This window comes from Magnolia sinica, chromosome 4, assembly GCF_029962835.1.
Source record: "Magnolia sinica isolate HGM2019 chromosome 4, MsV1, whole genome shotgun sequence".
In the NCBI taxonomy this organism is placed as follows: domain Eukaryota; kingdom Viridiplantae; phylum Streptophyta; class Magnoliopsida; order Magnoliales; family Magnoliaceae; genus Magnolia; species Magnolia sinica.
This window is the reverse complement of record NC_080576.1, coordinates 25,806,087-25,825,996: the sequence shown is the minus strand read 5'-3', so window position 1 is coordinate 25,825,996 and position 19,910 is coordinate 25,806,087. Positions and strand designations below refer to the sequence as shown.

At 39.6% G+C, this 19,910-nt stretch overlaps 1 protein-coding gene across 1 annotated transcript; it reads right to left on the bottom strand.

The window, feature by feature from the left end:
* Window positions 1-3,402: 3,402 nt before the first annotated feature.
* On the bottom strand, window positions 3,403-19,296 carry LOC131242844 (probable ribosome biogenesis protein RLP24). The gene is made up of 5 exons (XM_058241758.1): window positions 19,166-19,296; window positions 5,374-5,483; window positions 4,184-4,297; window positions 3,955-4,091; window positions 3,403-3,824 (listed from the first exon to the last, which is right to left on the bottom strand). The coding sequence occupies exons 2-5, from the start codon at window positions 5,452-5,454 to the stop codon at window positions 3,653-3,655; spliced, it is 504 nt and encodes a 167-aa protein (XP_058097741.1). The 5' UTR covers window positions 5,455-5,483; window positions 19,166-19,296; the 3' UTR covers window positions 3,403-3,652.
* Between the last annotated feature and the right edge of the window lie 614 nt (window positions 19,297-19,910).

Below are 19,910 nucleotides of genomic sequence, written 5' to 3'. Positions count from 1 at the left end.
AATGTACTCCCGAGAGCGACAGGCTCACGGGATTTCTCCTAGGTTTTTAAGTAGTGTTGAGTTAGCGGTATTGACGGTTTTGGATCTTGCCATTTGTGTAAATTGTGGTTTGACCTAAATCCACCAATTAATTCAGTTTAGTACTTAATTAATTTCCGTCTAAATTACTGCAAAATACGGTCCTTAGGTCTTTCTGCCTAAGATGGTACTCGGGCCTTTGTACGGATTTTTCCAAGATGTTACAGGTAAGCTCTACATGATGGACGATCCACGTCCAAAGTCCAATTTAATGTATGACCCAATCCAAGGTGAGAGGCATGGAGAGGCGCACTTTGTTAGAGATGGAATTGTTGAAAATTTAAAAAAGGACAGCAAATACCCATCAAAAAAACTCTTATTTGAACATTTTGACATATGTGATTATTTCAAATAAGAGCTTTTTTGAGTCGTGAAAAAATATTTTTACCCAACAAGCTTATTGTAAAACAATTATTCGAACAAAAAGTCTTAATTATCTAGCTCTTATTTAACACAAGAAAAGTTGTGATAAGGAAGATCACTATCTATCTCAAGTGTGCAAAAGCTTGAATTCATAATATTATTCTTGAATCCACAAGGAACAAAGGAAAATTCAAATTTTTATTAATCAACAATGTTAAAACTTCATGATTACATCACTTATAAAGAAAAGCAAAACTTTAATTACGAGTTCTAATTCGACTAAAATGAAATCTACCCGAAACATTAAAATTTACTAAAAACAAGATTTCTTAATTTTTATTATCCAGGATAATTATGGACATGATTAGAAGCAAATCATAAGAAAACTGTATCCCACCTTGAGTGTGTCCCCATATCTCATAAGCCGGCTACCCCACTCGAGCCCGATGTGAAAATACCCCTGCATTAATCACCCTCGGTGAGGAGTCTCGAATACTAGACCTCTCGCTCTGATACGAATTTAATGTAGGATAATTAACCTTGCTCTAAAAGCTCAAACAGTTAGAGTATGGCGAATTAATCCCTTTATCTCATAGCTCAGGCCCCACATCTCATGGGTTAGGACCTCGGCCGAACCCCCCTCAAGAGCCCCAAATCACATGGGTACCGCCTCACACGGGCCACCCACCTTGAGTGTGTCCCCGCATCCCACATGCTACCCCACTCAAGCCCAGTGTGAAATGCGCATTAATCACCTCTGGTGAGGAGTCTCGAACACGAGACCTCCCCCGTGGGCCCCGCCCACCCCGAGTGTGTCCCTGCATCCCACAGACGACCTCACTCGAGCCTGGTGTGAAAATGCCCCTACATTAGACTAGGTCCGCTTCCATTCAATCTTCTTTTAGTCCATCTATGCCAATAATAAGTGTATTACCCACTCCACATTATTATTAGAGAAAGTTTTGTTGGATTAAATAAAAGACGTGGACTACCATCATGTGGGGCTACACTTTGATGTGGGCCATCCATAATGTGAGGCCAACTTTGTCCATTACATAGGCCCAACTTAATGTGGACCATTCATTGTGTGAACCCCACTTGAATATGAGTTGTTAATTGTGTTGGCCTACCTCCGATGTCAACCGTCCATCATGTGGGTCCCATCTTTGATGTGGACTGTCCATCAGCTAGGGCCCACTTGATGTAGATAGTCAATCATGTGAGGCCACAGTATGAGGTGAGCCACCCATCATGTGAGGTCCACCTTTGATGCAAACAGTGCACTATGTGGGCCCACCTTAACGTGGACCATTCATCATGCAGGGCCCCACCTTCAAGTAAGAGAGAGAGCAAAAAAAATTCACCTCCACATGCCAAAGCAGCTGTCATATTTACAAGAGCAAAACACAGGGACTTTCTTCCACATGCATAAATGCATAGAGAGAAGCCAACCACAGAAAGTTTTAAAAAAATAAAAATAAAAATACCGTATTTCCTTCTCCCTTCTTCCTCTTGTTAAGAGAGAGAGAGAGAACCACCTCCTCTCTCTAAACCCAAGCCAACCCAAGCCCAAATCAGCCCAATAACATCTCCACCTCCTCACACAGAAAACCACAGATCCAAGAGAGGAATATGTAGAACTACCTGCATATTCATCGTTGACTACAGAAATAATAAGAGATCATTTGGGCATGAGAAAAGTTGTGTCCAAGACAAATTGTTCAGTTCATACTATTTTGAAAAGGCTATTAAAGGTTCATTTGGCTCCTGAGTATCTAGTTTCTAGAAAATGGATTCCATTGGTGAGGAGTTGAACTTGTCTTTGGATCCTGAGAAAGGGTGGGTAATGAATACTCATATGAATCCATTTGCTAAAATATGCTCTTTTTATTATTCCCATCTGGAAAGTGGGTTACAAAATTTTGCAAAATGGATTTCTATCCAACGGTCATATTTTCAAAAACCATTAAAGAAAAAAACCACAAAAAGGCTCTCATCTCCTAAGATTCCTCATAATAGCTTTCTAGTACCCAAACACCATGACAAAATCTCTTCCCTGATAATATGTTTCCTAAAATTAGATTTGCAGTTCCTAAAATTAGATTTGCAGTCCCTTTAAGATTCCAAGGACCCAAGAAAACCCTATTTTGTTATACGTATCTAAAGGCTGGCTATTCTTTTTTATATTTGTCAAACATACTTAAACATAAGGCACTTGAAGATTACCAGTGGCACACGCGGAACATATGAGGTACTTAAACATGACAATTACACAAGTGACATATTTAATACACGAAATGCATACACATATGATATTGTGTTCTACTTTGAATTAGCTTTCCATATCTTTGTTTCACCATTTTCAAAAGACATGTTGTCCTACTTTACCATTGCCTTATTTCATTATAGGTCCCTAGTTCTCATGCACAAATCTTCAAACAAACCGTGAAAAAACTTGCATGCCCTGACCATCGTGTGTGCCAAACACAACTTTTCTTGCATCAAAATGGCCAAAAGTCGTTTCTCAATTTAGATTACATGTTCCCAACCTTTAACCTTGGGGGCTTCTTGAATAGGTCTCTAGTCATGGGTTTGATTGGATCTTGTACCAAAAAAATAAAAGAGCTTGAGAGGACCGGCAGCAAACAGTTTAAACATTAGCACATGAAGAGATGACAATGGCATTGCCTACAATACACAACAACAAAGACCCCTCAAATTTGAAGTCGCATTCATTTAAATCTAACCTGAAAGCTACCTGCAATTGGGAGCCCAATCCATCGATATCAATGGTAAGAAAGGTAACTAAGATTTGGTTGATTTTGCTGCTTCTAATAATAGCAATTCAATCTGACAGCATGCCCAAAGGCAAGCAATGCCAAACTCCGTTGGAATTCAATCATGGTGCCCAAATGATGGGCAAAACAACTTCCACCAAGCAAGAGAGATGGCCCCAGATCCTTGAACAAGGAACCAAAATAATCGCAATCCCATAATCAACACGCAGCAGTATACACGATTCAATAGCAACAAGCATCTCAAAACAAGAAAAACGAAATGCTTTACTGCATCTGCTGAAACTACCGGCCATACAAAAATAAGCTGTTTTCATTATATCTTTTGGAAATTTGTAAGCTCAGAACAATATTCCTAAGATATATAATCAGTTGCGATGCCTCACAGAAGATCTCTTTTCTCACGAGTACCATCATCATTCCTCCATTAGATGGTCCTCTGTTTGCGGTTTTGAGACTTGGACTTTGATCTTTGGAAGGGTGAGTGAGGGCTCCTGTTGGAGGGCGACAGGAGCTTTGACCATGTGAATGCTTTGTTCCAACTCCTTGGCTGCTTCCTTCTGTTCCTTGGCTCTCTTCCCCTTCATCCTGCAAATTTCCCCAAAGTGTAAGTACGAATACAACATACATGCATAGATCTGTCTGTGTATGAGAAATGATCATATTTGCAAAATACACAATTCATCTTAATAAACTGGATGGAATGAGATGGAGAAACCTTTGTGAATGGTGTTTGGCCTCCCTATCTACTCTTATTTTATCAATCTTCTTTATGGCCTTCAATGTGTTCTCCGCAAGATTCCTGTCATATCTCTCTGGCCTGTTTCGCTTCCTTTCAAACTCAAAGGTTGAATCCTTGAAAGAAACCAACAACCATCTTATTCATGCAACCATATGTCAAGGCAAAGTTGCAATTTGAGAAGGAGAAGGAAAAAGAATTGTCTTACCTGTGTCATATCCTTTCCATGCAGCCGTCTGTATGCCTTTGTCCATTTTACTTTGCGAGGATTCCTCTTCATCTTGAAGTTTTTGTGGCATTTTGATCGGCAAAACCGGAAAATCTGCAGACAGATGTTCAAGAGAGGCAGATATTATCACCGGGAAAGGCATCCCAGTACTCATGCGAAGTCAGAAACAACACATGAATTAGAATAGATAGCATAGAAAAAAAAACAAAAGAAATACATATGAACATGTGACCGACACACTCCCTAGTAGCAATGCGCCAACCAGCCTCAAGCTCGGGTAATGGATGGGGGTTGATATCAGACAGGCAGCTAGTTGTCAAAGCTTTGCCATAAATCTTGAAAGCTGACCCCAAATAGCTGGGACAAGGCTTATGATGATAAAGACGGACAATGACGATGGAGATGATGATGTGTGGATGGAATAGCACACCAATGTTTACGAACTTGAATGAGCAGACTCGATGGCATGATGACTCACATCAGGTTAAAGGAATAACTCGGTTTCATTTCTTTTAATAGGTGACCTAGGCCTGAACCCCGAGACCTCAATGTTGATACCCCCCATCTAACATTGACCTACAGGCTTGGACCCAGTAACATGGTGTTTTCTTCTTCTTCTTTTTTCTTCTTCTTCTTTTTTTTTTTTTTTTTTAAAAAAAAAAACGTAGGCTGGGCTTGAACCCTAAGAACTCAATCTGGATTCGCACCGTCTACCATTGAGACTCAGTAACTTGGTTTCTTTACAACACAGGAAAGAAACAAAGAAAATGGTAAGTAGTCAAAGCACTCAACACAGCACTCAAAACCGATCAAGTGCTCCAAAGACTTAAATGGGGAATGCTTACATGGTACCCGAATGATACCACCACTATCAGTGCTGGCACCAAGTTAATGGCTCTTGAATCTCATACATGTATGACATCCAACTTGACCAATATGTTGGCCCCCATCATGAAGATTGTCCAGTATAAAACCAGGTCAATCCACTTGTCAGGTGGGCCACATCATTGAAAACAATGTACAACCACCCATCCAAAGTACACACATGGCCCACTTGATAAGTGGATTGGCCAGATACCTTTTTCTACTAGGAAGGGATCCTAAAAAAAACGTGTAGAGATAGATAGATAGATACATACATACATAGAGAGAGAGAGAGAGAGCATTACCGTCGCATCATTGCGAACATATTGGATACCGTGCCCTGGATAAATAGTGGAGGAGCAGAACCAACACTTCTCTAACCTCATTGTCTTTCTGAGTCACGCAAAACTGGCCTCTGCCAAGCAAAGGAAAATCAAATGACAAAAAAGAGTAAAATGATTGCCCGCACGCATGCATTTATTTACTTATAGTTGATTGGAGTCTACAGGGGCCTGAAATGCACATAACAATCAGACATGCTCAGCCATGTAGCGAGACAAAAACAACCTCATCTAGCCACCTATTCACAGGTCGAAATTCCACCTAGGGCCCCTTTCCGACATTCCCATATCCTGAAGTGCCCCTAACAGTGGTCGATTGACCAATCACTGACCAACTAAACGAGGTTTCTATGGGCATGCAACTCGGTTTCACATTCATCTAAAATAAAAGTGGTGTTTGGATGCCACCTATTGTTCAGTTCTCTTTAAATCTGCTACTTACTGTGAACTTGTCAGGAAAGCTGCACTCTCCCCCCTCCCCCCTTTTTTCTTTCTATTTCTGAAGAAAAACACTTTTTTGAGAGGCAGTGATGACTGTGACTCACACACACTAATATGTGCCATGTATTTGAAATCTGAACTGTCAATCTAACTCGATATCAAGAAAACCAGTTTCTGGCGAAATTTCTGTCCCATTGGATGCCTAGGAGGGCACTCTTAGTTTGAATATAACCATTGGTGTGCATTCAATGGGCGCTGTCACCCATGGCATGAGAAAAATGCATTAAAACTCATTTTTAGTGGCACCGTAACATACCCTAAGGGCATGTTTGGATTAATGGAAAGGAAAGGAAACACCATTTCCCATGGAACTAACTTTCCGTTGTTTGTGAAGCCTTTCTTTGTGGGAAAAACCATTTCCCACTTGCTTTTTTTCGTTGGAAAATCAATAAATTTATTTTCTCACCTCCACTCCTAATGAAGGCATTTTCTAATGATGGATGGAGAATGAGTTTTTCAAGAGTTCAACACAAATGTACCATAGACCACCTTCAATCACCTCTCATGTGCCATTGTCCATCTTTGGTTATCACCCAAATGTGCCAATATGCCACATGTGCCTCCATCCCTCTTTTCTTGCAACCCACATGCACTAGTGCCTAGTGTCTCACATGAGCTACCATCCATCTTGTCTCGCACCCCACATGTGCAAAGTGTCCCACGTGCTAAAGTGCCACATGTACCACCATCTATCTTCTCTTGTGCCCCAATGGGCAAAGGTCCCATGCAGTAATATGAGACATGTATCACCATCCATCTTCTCTTATGCCCCACATGTGCAAAGCAACCCACATGTGCCAATGTTTCACGTGCCTTCAGCCATCTTCAATTGCTCCACATATACCACATATGCCAATGTGCCAATTGTGCACAAGTGCTACCCACTAGCTTTAAGTGCACATGTGTCAAATGTGCCAATTGTGCACAAGTGCGACCCACTAGCTTTAAGTGCACGTGTCAAATGTGCCAATGTGTTTCTTGTGCCACACGTGCCACCATACAGCTAAGCACGTGACATGTGCCACAATTTTGCTTCAAGCACCCCACGTATGTTATGAATGCCACGTGCAGCTGTCCACTTTCTAGCATCCCATGCGCCAAATGTGTTAATCTGGCACATGCCAATGGCTATTAGGATTTTTTTTTTCCAAGAAAACTTTTTTTTGGCAAACAATAAATTTGAAAATAGGTTTGACATTTCTAGGAAAATCTTGTTGAAAACATGCAGGGATAACTATGTTACCTTCCCCCAATTCCCCGGAAATAAGATTCCTGAGAAACACTATTTCCTTTACCATGCTTTTCACAAATCCACACAGGCCCTAAAAGTTAAATTGGATCGGAAAATGCAAATATTGATGCATGTTTGATGTGATAATACACTGATTTTCTTCCGGAATTTCCACAAGCAATGACTATATAATGCTAATTAAGTATGAACTGTGAAGGCAACTATAATTCAGAGACCATCTTTCACAATATTAACAGCCCAGTTACAATGTGATAAACATAAAATGTATGACAATGTGGCACTTGTGCGTGAGATCAGGGCCCTGTACCAAGCTTGGCTCAACAAGAACATGTACAGTCCAAGGTCCATACTGATCCATACTCCAGGTGGGTGGTACTTGTGCAGGTGCTTTTCTCTCTAACTGTCCATTTTTCTAGTAGGCTAGTACAAGTGTGGCCAACCTGATCAGTGGATTTGACTAATTTATGAGCCAGGACTACTCACAATTGAACCCACCTAATGATTGACCTGGATCACTCAAACTAGTGCAGTGATTCACCTCTTCAATCTCTCCTCACAGGAGTCGTGAGAGCATTCCAATGAAACTAATAAAGTGGAAATGATCAAATTGCAGTTACAATCCTAGGCGTGTCTGGTAGCTACTCTTCTTTCTTTTTCCGTTTTTGAACCAAATTTCAATGGAAAGCAAATTCTGAAAACTTAGTTCCAAAACCTAATTTTATTTGCAAACATTGTTTAATGGCATTGTCTGTTTTATATATTTTCGTACAATGTTGTTTAGATGTTGTTGTTTTGAAATAAAGGAAAAAAAAATTATTTTGCGAAAATAATGCCACATGATGCATTATTAACATAAGTAACTCTCCTAACCTCCCTTCACTTCTCCTCTCCAACCCCCCTTTTTTTCCCCTGAAAATGGGAAACAAAGGTGGACCTCACTTCATAGAGAATTCAAATCAATGACGGGACCTCTATTATAATCAATTTGGACCATCCATTTTCCTATCTATTGCTCAGATGGTTAGGATTATCCGATCAAATTGACCTTTAAGAGGGATGGGCAGCCAACGGTGGTTTATGTGGGGCTCACATAATTGACAGTCCAAATCACTAATCGAACTTACCATGGTTTAATAAATTCGGGCTGTCTATTTTCATAACCATTGATCATATGGTTAGGATCATCATCCATTCAAAAAAGTTTTTATTTTTTTTTGGCAGAAGGATAGACAACCAAAGGTGAGCCCAACGTGATGGACAATTCAATTGAGATTTGGACTTCTATCGTGATTAATATGGACTATCCATTTTTTGTCCATGATTAGATGGTTAGGATCCTAATTTCAAAGAAACTTTCAAGAGGTAATACTAATAAAAGGTTGACCCCACATGATGGACGACATAAACCATTAAGTGGACATTCTTTAGTGCAATAAATATGGCCCTTCATTTTCCTAGGCATTGAACAAATGGTTAGGGCCATCAAACCAAAGTGGCTTGTAGAAAGAATTGGCAATGAAGGTCTGGCCCATGTGATGGATAGTTCATATCAATGATTGGGCCTCCATTCTAACTAGTAAGACCTTCCACTTTTTCAACTCTTGATAGGATGGCAAGGAGCATCCAATTTAACGTGTTATTGAGACGGATTACTAGCCAAAGCTAGGCCCAACATGATAGACAGGCACAGATCATTAGATTGGACCTTCTCTAGTATACTAAATATGTTCCATCCATTTTCCTAGGCACTGATCAAATGGTTAGGGCCATCAAACAATGAGTTTTAAGAGAGAGACTAGTAATGAAACATAGCGCCCACATGATGGACATTTTCTTAGGCATTGATAAGATGATTAAGGTTGTCAGATTAAAGTGACCTTTAAGAGATTGACAATTGAAGGTAGAGCCCACTTGATGGCCAGTTTATATTAATTATTGGGCATCTATTCTCGTCAACAAAGGAATCCATTTTTCTAGTTGTTGGTCGGATGGTTTGGAACATCCAATCAATATATATTTTTAAAGGGATTGCTAATTAAAGTTGGTCGCAAATGATGGATGGTCTTATTATTAAGTAGACTCTCTCTAGTATTATAAACATAGCTTGTTCATTTTCTAAGGCATTTATGATCTCTGTGGGGTTTTTAATACTTAAAGGCAAATGGACTCATCTTCAAGGTGAATGATCACCAAAGAATATTGTTGAAATGTCAGCAAATGGTTTGATTAGAATGTTGGAATCAGTTTCACAACATACAACTTTGTTCATTGTGACCAATGGTTACCATAAAAATCGCTAATTATTACTCAACGCTTACATTTCTCATCTTGTAGCAACTCTTTGTCTCTAAGGATGTCAGAGAGCTTTACGAAGACATTTTTGCCTATTCTGAATAGTTCTCGTGATAAATCATCACAACGGTATAAAACACATCACATAAAATGTGCACTATTAAATTAAAAAGAGATGCTCACACACAACTGGTTTGATGTCCAACTAGTTTTTGTAATTTAGGGATTTATCAATGTCAATAAATATTCCCAAGAGAACAGTTATTAGACAATAGTTTGGAAAATGGGCCGTGGCTCAAATGGGCGCCACTGTGACGTTAACGTGAAGTCTACCTCGATCGTCAGGTGCATCGCCCTATGTCAGACCCGATGCTCGAAAATTATCCCCATTCATGGTTCAGGTGGACCACACGATTGGAGACAATGTACAGGGAAAAGTTCACCCTCCAAACTTTTCCCTTGGTGTGGCCCACTTGAATTATGTATGGGCCTAATTTTGGCATCCAGGCCTACCTTTTGGTGTGGCATCTAATGATTGGAGTGGATTTCACATACTTACCATGGTGGGCACTATAAAAATCAAGGGTGGATGTCTCTCTCCCATCTATTTCCATTGGTGCGGCCACCTGAATCATAGGCAACCTAATTTTTGGATTTGGGCCCAGCATGGGATCACACATCTAATGGTTGGAGTGGATCTCACATACACATCACGGTGGGCCCTGTCAAAAGCAAGGGTGGGTGTCCATCTCCCACCTATTCTGAGAAAACCAACTACCTCACCTAATTTAAGGGATTAATTAATGTTAATAAATGTTGGCAGAGAAGAGTTATTTAAACCTCACTTTGCAAAAGGGGTCGGTAGCTCACATGGGCCTACTGTGGTGTTAATGTTAAATCCACCCCGACCATTAAGTCTATCACCCCATGTTAAACCTAGGGTCCAAAAATCCACCCCATCCATGATTCAGGTGGACCACAGGATTGAAAATAGTGAATAAGAAAAAGCTCGCCCACCAAATTGTTTCCCTTGGTGTGGCCCACTTGAATCACGAATGGACCTAAATTTTGGGCCCTAGGCCTACATTTTAGTGTGACATCTAATGGTTGGAGTGAATTTTGTATAATCATCATAATGGGCCTTGCAAAAAATCAAGGGTGGATGTCTCACTTTTAATTGTTTCCCTTAGTGTGGTTCGCCTAAATCATAGGTCAACCTGATTTTTTTGCTCTAGATCCAACATATATTACACATCTAATGGTTGGAGTGAATCTCACATACACATCATAGTAGGCCCCGTCAAAAATCAAGGGTGTGCGTCTCATAGAATTCCTTTTTACAGGCTGGACTATATGTTAAGGTCCAACCGTCAGATAACGTTCAACCTTTCATGTGTATATGATATCCAACCTGTCTAATAGGTTGGCCCATCATGAGCATCACCTTCTAAAAAGCTCCCCAACAACCACACATTGAGTGGACTAGACTTTGTTTCACTATTTACCAATATCTAAATATTATTTTATATGGTGTGGACCACTTGATGTGTACATACTACTGACTATTGCACTAGGTGACCCTCATGGTGGGGCCAACTTGTTGGAAGGGCTAGATTTCACATGCACTTAATACTTTGGAAGTTCTTATATGGCTGGATTGTAGCTTGTGGTTCAACTAGTTGGACTTGAGAACTCCACTTTTTGGAATGTATCATTGTTTTCTCGGAATAGGTAGGAGATGGACACCCACACTTGATTTTTACGGGGCCCACCTTGATACAACCATTAGATGTGTAATCCCATGCAGGGCCTAGAGCCAAAAAATCAGGCTAGCCTGTGATTCAGGTGAGCCACGCCAATGGAAACAATTAGGAAAGAGACGTCCACCATTGATTTTTACAGGGCCCACTGTTATGAGTGTGAAATGCACTCTAACCATTAGATGCCACACCAAAATCTAAGCCTGGGGCCCAAAAATCAGGCCCATATGTGATTCAAGTGGACCACACCTAGGGAAAAAGTTTAGAGGGAGAGCTTTTCCATGCACACCGTTTCCAATCATGTGGTCCACCTAAACCATGAATGGGGATAATTTCCAAAACCTAGGTCTACCTTGGGGTGACGAACCTGATGATCGGGGTGGATTTCACATTAACACCTTGGTGGGACCCACTCGAGCCGCTACCCCTTTTCCAAACTTACATGAAATAACTCTTTTGTCGGAACATTTACTAACATTAATTAATCCCTAAACTACAAGGACTAGTTGGACGTATAACTAGTTGTGTGTGATCATGTCTCAGTTAAAAATATGTTTTAGTTGCTTAGACATGTATTTAAAATAAAATGTTATAACTTGTTCCACTAGTTCTTCCACGTCAGAGTCAATGTGAGAATACGTATCTATTACACAACTGCGTCTAAATAGTAGTGTCATAATCCAAACAAACAATAAAATTATATTAATGTCTATTAATTACTATTAAGTAGATAAAATCATATTATGAAGCAGATAACATCATCCAGCGTGGTCATATTACCTAGTTCTTCAAGTTGAACAACTCACTCCTTTTAATAGGTGCAATTCCAGATCTCCATTGCACAACCATCTACATCAACTTCTCCTCATCTTATTACCTACTTGTGTTACTTCTAAATTCCTCGCATAGGTTCATTTCTAATTCTAATTTTATGTGTCTTACCAGTAACCTTGCCTCAACGTCCTCATTTTAGCTACACTTGTCCTAACAACACGTTGTTCCGTGATTGCCATTTCCCGAACAATTGGTCCCATAAAGCATGGCCGGCCTTATAGCAATCCTATAAAATCTCCCCATCAGTTTGATCAATATGCAGCGATCGCATAAACTCCAAACTCGCATCTCTTCATCCGACCAATTCTAATTCTATGACCAACATCCTTCTCAATCTCTCATGAATTAACAACCCAAGATATCAAAAAAGGCCATGGGGTACTTCTTGGTCAGCAATATTAACTAATTCCTTGTTTCCACCTTATTGTTACTAAAATTGCATTCTACAACGTCCCTCCATAGTTTCGTGTGTTTACCTATTGCCTCATCTCGCCAATCAAAACTGTCATTTGCAACCAACATACATCATGGTCACTCTGCCTATAAAACATCTTTTACCCATCCATAACCAATGTAAAAATATATGTGCTCAATACCAACCTGGTGTAAGCCTACAATAATTAGGAACTCACTTGTCTCTCCACTAGCGGTCCTCACATTTGTTACTGTTAAGGGTGCAAATTGGGTTAGGCCAAGGTTACCGGGATCGTTGGTCGCTTTGGTATGTGGTACAGGAACAAGTACACGGTACACTATTTCCTCCAATGCGTGATATGCTGGGGTTATGCAATATTGTTTATAAATGAACTCATATTGTAATTTATATATGAAATGATGAATGCCATTATTATAGACCTTGCATGTTTGCTGTTATATTGAACTATAAAAATAGAAGTATAAATCTCCACATTGTAAATATAAATTTGCATTAACTTAATCAATAGTAAGAAACTCATTGATTGTAATCAACCTATGTAATAGAATATTAGGTAGCACTTGCTTGTAATCAACCTATGTAATAGACTATTACATTGCACCTATGGGAGTTCTATGCTCGCATTGATGGTCCTGAGCCCAAATAAAGGAGTGTCGCATTAGGTTGGCAGCAAGTGTCGTCACCCGATAGGTCCAACCCGAACTTTGGGTCGTTTGGGTTGAGGTGGGGTTGCCCTATCCTCAGGCCAACCTAGACTAGGTTAGTTTGGGCTGAGGCGGCATCGAGCAACCCGACCGAACCTTATGCGTAGTATATATACATGTGACTTATGACTAATATACATGATATAAACGTAAAATTATGGCCTAGATAGAAAATAGAGTTCATGCAAGTTTGACATACATGACCAGCAGACCACCATTACTTTTCGTCCATAGCATATTCACATTGCGTACTACTTGATGAATGATAGGGATCTCTGGCAAGCGTGGTGTTGTTTGGGATTGCTCACAAATGTTCTGCCCCTTCACGTAAGGGGCTCTCCATTGAATATTTATAAGTTGCAACTCACAAGTCACAACCCTATTAAAACAGTTCGCTTTGCCTTTACAACTCAGGATATAGGGTGTGTTGCTACATGTTGAGTGGTTCGATGATTGGAACTGTCCATGTTATGAACTTCTTGCTATACGGGCCACTGAAGAAACCTACACTAAATGGATGATTATGAACATCATTATTAGCAAGCTAATTTAACACAATGATGAGAAATTTTTCAGTGGCTCTCACTCAATTTAAAAATCAAAGGTTAAGATTGTAGACTTTATTTTGTCAGTGGTATGTCAGAAGCTATGTTACTTAGATGGTGTTATGAATGTTTCAAATAGCGCCCGTAGCGTAGCGTGGTAGTAGCGCTACGTAGCATCTCAAATAGCGTAAATCCCCTGTAGCATATGCTACAAGGGTCGTAGTATACGCTACAACTATGTAGCATGTAGCGTGAGCTACAATGTATTTTTTTTATAGATTTAAAAAAATAAAAATAAAAATTCACGTTTTATTTCTTTCTAATGTTGAGGAATGTGTAGAGGTGTACACGAGTCGAGTTAGCTCGTTAGCTCGCTCGGATCGACTCGGAAAAGCTCGACTCGACTCGAATTGAAATTGTGTTTGAGCTGAGTCGAGCCAGTTTTAATGAGCTCGAAACATTTCGAGTCAAGTCCGAGCTGGACCTAGCTCGAGTCGACTCGGTTCAACTCAGATCAATTTTTGAGTGTAGTATATATAGGTTTTTTTTTTAAAAAAAAAAAAAAACCCTTACCACCCCAGCGCCCAAATCATCTCAACTCTCGCTCGTTCGCCCAACTCTAACCCCAGTGCCCAAATCCTCTCGCCCGTTCACCCGAATTGTCTACTTCTCGCCATTCTCCAGTGCCCGACCGGCTATTACTCTCCATCATCTCCTCTCTCTCCATTTTCCAGCGTTTGTCCGAACGACCGGCAGCTAAAAGTGAGTCTCCTCTCATCTCTCTCCATTTTTCCAACGTCTATTCGGCGAGTAGTGTTCGTACGATTAGCGAACCCCACCCGACCAGCTTTGGTATAGTCGAAAACTCGGCTCGAACTAGACCAAGCTGCTGACTGAGCCAAGCCGAGCCGAGCCGAGCCGAGCTGCTGATCCAAGCTCAAAGGCCGAGCTGAGCCGAGCTCGAGCTGAGGACTCTAGCTCAACTCTAGGAATGTGACACTTGTATTGTACTTACTTTTAACCCATGGGATTTTTTATTTCTTTTCATAATTGTGACTTGTGGTTTCAATTTGATATTATTAATTAAAGTGGTTTGCTTAGAAAGTTGTTGATGTGATAATTATTTGATTTAGCTTATATATGTGGATTGGCTTTTGATAAATGATAACTAATAACTTTTTTGAACATGCTTATAATTGATAAAATAAATAATCTTTTAGGCATTTTTATATTTTTTCCCTTTTTTTCACTATTTATTATATTTTTCCTATTTTTAAATTAAAAAATAAAAGTATCATGTAGCTTACACTACACGCTACGTATATCTGCTACATGCTATATAGGGCTGAGCGCTACGCATCATACTACCACTATTTAAAACACTGGGTGTTATTAGATGGTTAGATGTTTTCACTTCATGCATTAGTTTACTAGTTGTAGGTATTAACCCGACCCCACCAAACCAAACCCGATCTAACCTAACCCAACCCGAATTTCGTAAGGTTGAGTATTAAATACATGGGTTAGGTTGGGCTGAGGTAGCATGGGTTGAGTTGGGCCTTGGCAAACTCCTCTTGAGGTTGGGTTGGGCTTGAGTTGACCCTCAACTCAACCCAACCCGCTTGAGTTGCACCCCCAGTTAACAGTCTCCTCTACATATCCTTAACCATGTTGATATATCCACTTGAGACTCCTTTCTTTCCCAACACCTACCAAGTTATCTCTCTAGGGATCGTATGCTTTCCCTCATTTAAGTTAAATTTCCCACATCTTATTACGCATTGGTATTAATCCTAAAAGCAGGAATCGTCGGTAAAATGCAAGAAAAAAAAAAGGATTAAAGAATGGAGGTTCATAATAAGCATAAACCAAACTCAAAATCATTAAGAAAACGAATTCATAAGGTATCGGAACATCCTCCCGATATTCTAGTGGATATATGACGATTAACTTGCTCAACCAGATGAAGATACAAAGAACGTACCAACAAGAGTAAATCAATTGTTGACACCATCAACCCCGTGTCTCAGTGGAAGAGAGCGAGTTTGACATGCTGGGAAATGACATGACCGATTTACTTTGAGAGATGGAAAGTACAATCGAGTTCAAGGTAGAAAATTGGCATGCTGATTCAAAAGGGGCGAATATTATTGTGGACAAGGCAGTGAATAGAAGTGGGTTTGCTAGCTGTGATGCTGCTGAAGGATCCGGGACTAGATATAGGTCTCGATCTCACTCTATAAAGTCAAGGCTTTAGCGCGCAACAGCTTTGAAGCTGGTCTAGCCGAAAAGCTTATGACTATAAAGGCACTAGGGCGCTTACATTTTTCGGGGGTGCGTCACGTTTTTCAGTTGGTTTGGCTCCAGGCTCCAACTCGATCCTGTGGTAGACTGCCCTCCTAAGGGGGACTTGGGCAACTAACTCGTGGGGCATGACATCCCCAAATTCCTCAGGTACTTGCTGCACTTCCTGAGAAAGTTATGCAAAGTGGAACTCCTCCCCAACTTGCGTCAAGGAGATAATGAAGTCCAAACAACTAAATGTTGTTACTCAAGTGAGCACAAGCAAAAAGTTTGACAATCATAGTATTAGAGCAATGTTTATGACTTAGGGCGGATACGTCCTTTATCGATTAAGAAAACTCTTTGAGGGTTGTAGCTTGTTGGCTCTTTTATGTTTGTTAAATTTTTGTAAGATGAAATAAGTATTTGATTTTATTATCAACATCATCATGGTTAGTTCTTAAAGCATTTTATAACTTATTTTGATATATGGAACTCATGTTAATGTTTTATTTATATACAATTTTTTTATATAATTCCATTAGATGATTGTATTATTTTATCTACTTATAATACTTGATAAGTATTAATATAAATTTATTATTTGTTTGAATTATAAAATTGTTATATAAATGTAAATATATGATGGATCTATACTCTGATATTGACTCTAACATGGACGAAGGATTAGTAAAACAATTTATAACATATTATTTTAAGCACGTGTAAGGAGCCGAAACACATTTCTACATTTAGTAGAACACATTTGATTCATGATATTTTATATCGCCATGATGATTTATCATAGGAATTATTTAAAATGGACAAAAGATGTTTTCATGAAACCCTTTGACATCCTTCAAAACAAGGTGTTAATATAATACGTGAGAAAAGTTAGTAATATGGAACAATTGACAATTTATTTTCTACGTTAAAATGAGCAAAACCGTACGTTGGGAAGCCGATTCCAACATTTCAATGGAACCAATAATCACCATTTCAATAATGTCCTCCGAGCGATCATTCAAGTCGACTTGAAGATGGGTATATTTTGCCCCTAAAGGTTAATACTTAACTAGAGATCATAAATGCCTAGGAAAATGGATGCATCATATTTATGATACTAGAGAAGGCCCAATTAATAATATAAGTCGATCATTTAAGCCCATCTTTGATTAGCAATCCCTTTTCTAAAATATGTTGATTGCATGCTCATATCCATCCAATGGACAACTAGAAAAATGGATGACCCTTATTGCTTAGAATAGTGGTCTAATCATTGATATGAATCGTCCATCATGTGGACCCTACCTTTGATTGTCAATCCCCCTTCAAAGTCACATTGACTGGATGATCCAAATCATCTGATCAATGCCTAAGAAAATGGATGTGCCACACAACTATTCTTTAAAAGGTCATAGATTGTCCTATCCATCATGTGGCACTCGCCTTTGAATAAAAATCCCTTTAAAAATTAAATTAATTGGATGCTCCTAACCATCTGACCAATGGCTAAAAAATGGACGACTCTTATTGATTATAATAGAGGTCCAAGCATTGGCCCTACCTTTTATTACGAATGATTTGATGGCCATAACTACATGATCAGTGCTAGAGAAGGTTTAATTAATGATATGGGCCGTCTATCATGCGAGGTCCACCTTTCATTAGCAATCCTTTCTAAAAATATGTTGATTAGATGCTCCTAACCATATGACCATTACTAATTAAAATAGACATCCAATCCTTGATATGAATTGTCCATTATGTGTGCCCTACATTCAATTTGTGATCCTTCTTACAAGTGATTTTGTTCCAATTACTCTAATCATCAGCTTAGAAAATAGATTCACCATGTTTATTATTCTAGAGAATCTATAATTGTTGATCCAAGTAGCCCATCATGTAGGCCTACCTTTGATTGGCAATCCCTCTTCAAAGTACCTTTAATATGATGATCCTAGTTATCTAGTCATGGATTGAAAATGGGCAGTCGATATTGATCATAAGTCCGATTAATGATTTGAATTATCCATCATGCAATGCCCACCTTTGGTTGCCTATCCCCCCAAAAAACCTTTTTACATGCATGCCTAACCATCTTATCAATGACTATGAAAATGGATGCGTACATATATAATATATTAGACTAGAGGTCTGATTAGTGGTTTGGAGTTTGGACTGTCAATCATGTGGGACTCACACGAAACACCTTAGGTTATCCATTCCACTTGATGGCAAATTTGATAAGATACTCATCATATTAATGGCTAGGAAAATGATCGGTCCACATTGATTATAATAGAGGACTGAGTCATTGTTTTACATTATCCACGAAGTTGGTCACCTTTGATTGCCATTTTGAGATAAATGGTAGAGGAAGAAGAGAGGAGATCGGATGCTTAGAGAGTTGTTTATGTTAATAATGTATCATGCTGCATTATTTTCATAAATAATTTTCATTAATTGGGCTTCAATATCAGGCACAGATCTGACCCACATGCCTTCAACAAGGTCAGGCGCAACATACAAAGGGCTGGGACCAGAAGCCCAATGGCCCAGCTCAACAAGCTGCCACTCCTGCCTTTTGAGCTGTGGACTAGAAAGGAGCAAAAGCTGCAATCCAAAGGCTGCTTCCTCGTCAAGATCGCTACAAAGAATCATTATCTTGTCATTTCCTCTTGACTAAGATCGAATGTTTGTGATTCAATTCACTTACGTTTGGATGCACCACATAATCGAATTGCAATCATTTGCCTAGCATAGTAGAAATAACCGGATTGAGATTTCTTTCAGTATCATTCACACCAAGTGTCTGTCTTCCAAATTGCAACTACATCGCTTTCGAGTTAGACTTGAAACTCGAAAGAACAGTGACGGCGATTTTGAGGGATAACTCCGCATGGCGAATGGTAGAAAACATCAACAAATTTTCATCATTTCCGCTTGATTAATCTCAATTACCTGAACCCCATTCGCCTGCCTATCCAAACACATCTCATGCCTCAAACAAAAAAAACAAAAAAAAAAAAGAAAAACAGAAAGTAGACCCTGAATTCTAACAACAAATGCCCGGAGGGTGATATACACACAGAGAAGGAGAGAGAAGAAGAAGAGAAAAGGAGAACCGTGAAATTTTACAAGCGTACCTGCCCAACCTTCTCTATCGTTCTTCTTCTTCAACGATGGATGCACGGTAGAGAGGTGCGGAGAGAGGAGAGAAGCTCCTAGGGTTTTAGGGCAGAGTAGTTACACGCAATCCACGACCCAAGGCTTTGCGCAGTGCACGCGGGTTTTCAACCGGACGCGGATTAGATACTCACAGGTTGAGTAGCGAGTGGGCTACTGAAGTGACGTCACCAAGTTCTGTGGGCCCCACTATGAGGTATGTGTTGTATCCACACCGTCCATCTATTTTGAGATATCATTTCAGGTCATGGGCCAAAGAATGAGGCAGATAAAAACCTATAGTGGACCCCACCATAGAAAATAATGGGGAGAGTGATTCCCACCGTTGAAACTATCCTAAGGCCCATCATAATTTTATTTGAAATCCATCCTCTTCAAAAGTTAAAAAAGACATAAAATAAGAGAAAACTCAAATATCAAATTGATCTAACCAGATTAATTTAAAACTTTTGTGGCCCACTAAGATTTATTACTCTAAAATGATTTCTCCAAATGGATAGATGATATGGATACAAAACATACATCATGATAGGGCCACAGAGCTTGGTGACACTTCAGTAGCCAGGCTCGCTACTTAACCTGTCAGTAGCTAATCCGCGCCCTGCTCAACCCCCCATCTAAGGGAAGCGGATTGGCTAGTCTTCCTCCGCCAGCTATATTGCTGATATTGACGGCAGCAAGTTTTGTGGGTCTCATTACGAGGAT

Bases quoted from the DNA above. Each gene is read 5' to 3' on its own strand.
- LOC131242844 (XM_058241758.1), bottom strand. From the start codon at position 5,454: ATGAGGTTAGAGAAGTGTTGGTTCTGCTCCTCCACTATTTATCCAGGG. The intron at 4,298-5,373 runs GTAATGCTCTCT...ATCTGTCTGCAG, and splicing joins ATGTTCGCAATGATGCGACG to ATTTTCCGGTTTTGCCGATC. The intron at 3,825-3,954 runs GTTTCTCCATCT...GGAAATTTGCAG, and splicing joins GCCAAACACCATTCACAAAG to GATGAAGGGGAAGAGAGCCA.